The sequence below is a fragment of the Gekko japonicus genome, unplaced genomic scaffold (assembly GCF_001447785.1).
Source record: "Gekko japonicus isolate JY-2015 unplaced genomic scaffold, Gekko_japonicus_V1.1 scaffold856, whole genome shotgun sequence".
Taxonomy (NCBI): Eukaryota; Metazoa; Chordata; class Lepidosauria; order Squamata; family Gekkonidae; genus Gekko; species Gekko japonicus.
Window position 1 is genome coordinate 498608 of NW_015175998.1, and position 4957 is coordinate 503564.

The window sequence follows — 4957 nt, forward strand, 5'->3', positions numbered from 1 at the left end:
CTGCTGAGGATCCCTCCTTTCTTTTGTTCTGCCCTGGGGACGCTGCCCTTCGCCTCCTCTCTGATCCCCCTTTCGTGTCAGTACCAGCAAGTAACTAAACCTTGCACAGCTCCTTTTAAACTTTCCCCCGTCACTTAATTTTTTTTTTAATTTGGCAATCCGAGACTAGAAATAGTCTCATATCGCTAAACTTATGCCGCTTGTCAAAAAAAAAAATAACGCCCGTGCATAATAGTCCTTTGAGTCCAGTGGGCACCTTTAAGACCGACAAAGTTTTATTCTGGGTACAAGCTTTCTGAAGAAGTGTGCATACTTATGAAAGCTTATACCCAGAACAAAACTTTGTTGGTCCTAAAGGTGCCACTGGACTCAAACTTTGTTCTAAATAAATAAGAACAGCAATACCACCAGCAATCGCCCCCAGCCCTATGACATAAAACACAGTTCACTGTCTAGATTTGTATGAAGGCACAGGTAGCTGGTAAAACATAACACTCAAAGAAAATCTTAATTAGACCACAGAAAACCTAATAAAGAACTGTTTAGGTGGAGGGTTTATGTCAAACTTTCCCACAACTCACAGTTTGGTCAAGTCTGCAGAAAGTGGCCGGGACCGGAACGATTGGCGTAGACTTCCCGGCTTAGCTTCTGTATTTTCTGCAGTCAGTTCTTTGATTCTCTGCTGAATGTTCAGAATTCTGCCTTCTTCCCGAGGGCTTCCCGGCTGAGATTCGACATTCCCTGAAGTTGCATCATTTGCTGATCTATCTGGCACATTAATGGGTTTCTCAACATCTCTCCAACTCTGGTTTTCAGGATCTGACCTATACGTGCAGTTCTTCCTCGCTGCACATGGTTCCTTTGGACTTAATGCTGCTCTGTCTTTAATTGACTGGCCTTTGACACTGGGCGGCTCCATGACTTTCTCCGGAGTGGTCTCGGTCTCCATTTCACTTGCATTTTGTTCGCCGTGCCTTTTGAGCTTGGACTCCCACAGGCATTTTCTGTCCCTGGCAGGGACGTGGGAAAAGTCTTTCTGAGAGCTCTGGCATGGGGTGGCCTCCTCACTTGGGAAGGGCTTCGGGCTCAGAACACTGGCAAAGTCGGCAAATGGGCCGGGACTTTTCAAACTGGATTTTGAAGGATCGGCTCTGCCCAAAGCCCCGGCTTCGTTCTTGGTCCACCTTTCAGAGGGTCTGACAGAACCCTGTTTGGTGGGATCGGGGCTCAGGTCCTTCTCCTTGCTCTCAGTTGGACAGGATTTCCTTTGCAAAGAAAGGTCTCTGTTCTCAAATTTTGCTGTAAGATCCATAGAGAGCGGCCTAGGTTTTCTAACCCAAGTCTTCTCGGGAAGAGACGTTTCCTCTGAAACTTCTAAACAGCACTGCTTTTGATCCTTTAGGGATTCCAGGAAAACGGCAGACACCGGCCTCTGTTTTGGCCTCAGCTGCACCTCAGAAGCCAGGCTACCGCCAGCACTGTACTGCCTTTGAATAACTTTACCCTTCTCCTCAGAAGCACTTGTCAAGTTGTCTTTCTTTTCCAGAGACACACAGGGGTTCCAGGAGATTGGTCTGGATTCAGAGGAAAGAGACAGCTGCCTGTAAAGGCCGGCTGTTCTGCAGAACACCTCTGACTTTGACGCGGTCAGATGCTCCTCTGGTGCTTGTAAAGTGCCACCTATCTGAGGTGAACCAAGATGGCTCTTCTCCGGAGTGAACTTCATCCTGCCCTTCTCTGACTTCCCAGTTTCAAAAAGGATGACGGTATTTGCCTGGGGGCTGGAATCGAAGGGCATATTGGCCACTAGCTCGCTAGGGCTTTTGTCTTCAATTGATTTCTGATCTACCAGTGGTGGAACATTTCCCGTTAACCCCCTAGCAGCTGCCGTATCGTCAAAGGTTTTGGCAAACACAGGCAGGTTGGGGGCGACATGACTCGATTTGAACGTGGGGACGGGAGGTTTCACCACCGAAAAAGTATCGGAAGACGTCTCCCGGGAAAACGGCTTGGGAGTCAGACGCGGTCTTGAAGTGACGGGAGGCATGGTGGCTGGTCTCAGAGGGTTTCCAAATTTGCTTCTCTCTTCCAGAATCAGCGGAGACAAAGAACTGGGAAGTTCGCCGGGCTTGTGACTTGAGTCGGAGAGAGAGCCTGCAAAGGGGCGCTGCGGCTTCACTTCGCTCGGGAGTTCGCTTCGCGCGGTCAAGGAAGGGAGGGCAGAGCCAACTTCCACTTCTGCTGCCATTGCTCTCGCTAAACGTCCAGTGGAATTAAGACGATCCCATGGAGGAGGAGGAGAACGTGCTATCAAAACAGCAAAAATAAGCATTAATTACTGAGCATAGCAGTTTGACTGCAAATAACTGATTACCATACCGGCCGTCCTCAGCAGTGAGCCAGAAGGGTGCTACGGGCCCCACAGAACAGCAGAACGGCTGTCTTCGCCCAGCAGCCGCCAAGAGCCATTTTCGCTGATAGGCATGTACACTGCCCAGTTTATCATGAGATGCACTCACAGCCCAAACAATCCAGGCTGGTGCCAGGGGCACTAGTTTCCCCCCCTTTTGTTTGGTCTCAGAGATGCACCAAACAGTATGGCACAATATTTCTCTAATTTGGTGACCCCCGCTGCAACACAAAGCCTTATGTTGGCCAGATTCAATGTTTCCCCCTCATCCTGGTTCTCAGGTAGATATAGAGGCATCCTGAAATGTGACAGAATGTGCCAATGCTCACTTAGAGAACCCAATACCTTAGACCCTATTCTGCCACACTGCCCCCTTCATTCGTATCTCCGACAACTTTTGATTAACCCCCTACTGTCTAGGATCAACTCTGATAACGCAATTAGGTTCCTCCTTGCTGATAAGACACCAGAAGCGACTGTACAGATTGCTGAATTTTTTGTCTAAGATTTTGGTAGCAAAAAACTATATTCTCAATATTGGTGTGCTCTAAGATTTATAGAGTCTGGAGAAAGCTGACGCCATCAAAAAACGGCCGAGAAAAATGCCGTTCCGGATCACGTCTCATCTGCATCTGAACGAAACCCTCGTCGGCTGTGAATGTGTGCAATTTACGATGTATATATGTTGTCCTCCCTTACCCCACATTGCACTGTTAGTCCCTCGTGAAAAATGAGCAACTGTAAATCGCTCAGAGCCAGCAAGCTCTGCAGGATTGAGCAATCAATACATTGAAAGATTATTATTATTATTATTAGATGTAATTTTAGCTTGATGAAGTTTTATCTTACTGATTTTATATGCCAATAAAGGTTCCGTTCTGTCTGAGATGCACTCACAATAATGTATTTCATTTTATGTGTCTTAACTATGTTGTAAACTGCTTCAAGCTCTGCAGGAAAGAAAGTTGGCTAATAAATGTTTTAAATAAAATTATAAAATAAATAACCTTCAGGATGGGGCAGGCTACTGATTGATTAAATAAACAGAAGTGAGACACGCCAGAGAGGGCAGGTCTACGCTAGTGATTAAGGGGTTAATAATAAGTAATTTCTCTTCTGCCAAAATTGCTGTTTCTGCCACCTCTTCGTGGCCCAGGGGCTTCCATGTGGAAAACGCCGGCTTCTCAAGGTAGAGTCAGACAACCCACAGGGCCTTGCCTAGTCAGACTTCTAGACTCCCTGCCAAGATGTCCTCCGATGCCTTTTTAATTCACAACCTACTTCCGCTGTATCCCCAGCACACAGTTCACTGAGAAACGTGGCTGTTTAAACACATACAGTTAAGGTTCTTCAAACGTTATCCACGCGAAAGGGACCTGGTAATGTACAAATAAGTTCTGCATTATCAAGAATGCCTTTTACCCACAGTGCCCTTTACCTTGGTCTCCATGGTCCTGTCACTGCACTGGGGAAAGAGGCAGGCCGAATCAGGAGCCATTCTACAGAGTATCCTTCCCACACATCACACGAAGGCTGGCTCCCGAGGAAACAGCCGCTTTCCAATCCACCGGGATGCCGCTCCTGCGAATAAAACAAAACGCCCTTCAGCGAGCAAGGAAGGTGCTGAGCACACGCCAACAGAGGCTCTACAGGCCTGTAGGACTGAGGGCACAAAGGGCGCCGCCCCACTCCCCTGACCGGCCTTCACGCACGGCAGGAGGTCTCCTTGGGATTCTGCCGGCCTACGGGAGGGCACGAGGAACAAGGGCAGGCAGAAGCCGGGTGGCAGCAGGAAGTGCACGGAGCACAGAAGGTTAAGGAGGGAAAGGGCGGCGGCGGCCACCACCCAGGAAGGAACTCGGGCAGCCTCCGAGAAACACGGACTTAGAGGACAGCAGGAAAGGTGGGCATTTGGGCAACATCTCTTACTTAAAAGTGAAAAACTGGCTCACTCTTTCAACTTTTATTCCTGTGCACGAGTGAAGGCAGAGAAGGGTAACGCATGCAGAGAACCGAGCATCCTAGAGTGCGTCCCATGTGGGAGCAGTGGGGGGGGGCGCGTTATGTCCAGCGTCAAGAGCAGAGCCGGCGCATTTGCCCTCCCAACTCGTGAAGACCTTCTTCTCTTTGCAAAAGGCAAGCTGACACAACAGCCACGACAGGTAACTCTGAAATTACACCTCAGCAGGAGAAACACGGACCCCTAGTGAGCTGTCAAAGACTGCTGCGGCGTTAGCGGGATAACTGCAAAAAAGTTTTGTGCCGAGGTCTGCTGACGGCTTCGAATGTTCTCAATCCCCCAGTTATGAACTGGGGCTTTGTGCGGCCCTAATCTCGACTGCTGCCGCTTACTCTCTTTGGGCAAATCCCATTTTCTGGCGGAAATGCCAGGGCTTTAGCAGGGCTTCCGTTCAGGGCCGCAGAGGCCAGAATCACCCCACAAAGGCCTCTTGCCGAGGTGGGACCCCCACTCCCCCCCCCCGGCAGGCTCTCCGAGGAGTCTGCTGCAGGTCCCGCCCAGGGAGGCAGCGCTGCTTCTGCACTCGC

The 4957-nt window shown here is 49.5% G+C and overlaps 1 protein-coding gene across 1 annotated transcript in view; it reads right to left on the bottom strand.

Annotated features, from left to right (window-relative positions):
* LOC107123217 (uncharacterized protein KIAA1671-like) overlaps window positions 1–3925 on the bottom strand; it is a 12602-nt gene extending 8677 nt beyond the window's left edge. Inside the window, exons 1-2 of the mRNA XM_015426418.1 lie at window positions 3849–3925; window positions 582–2307 (exon numbers count right to left, since the gene is read on the bottom strand). Of these exons, the coding sequence (XP_015281904.1) occupies window positions 582–2248 (1667 nt within the window). The 5' untranslated portion in view covers window positions 2249–2307; window positions 3849–3925. The remainder of the gene's footprint in view (window positions 1–581; window positions 2308–3848) is intronic.
* Window positions 3926–4957: the final 1032 nt, after the last annotated feature.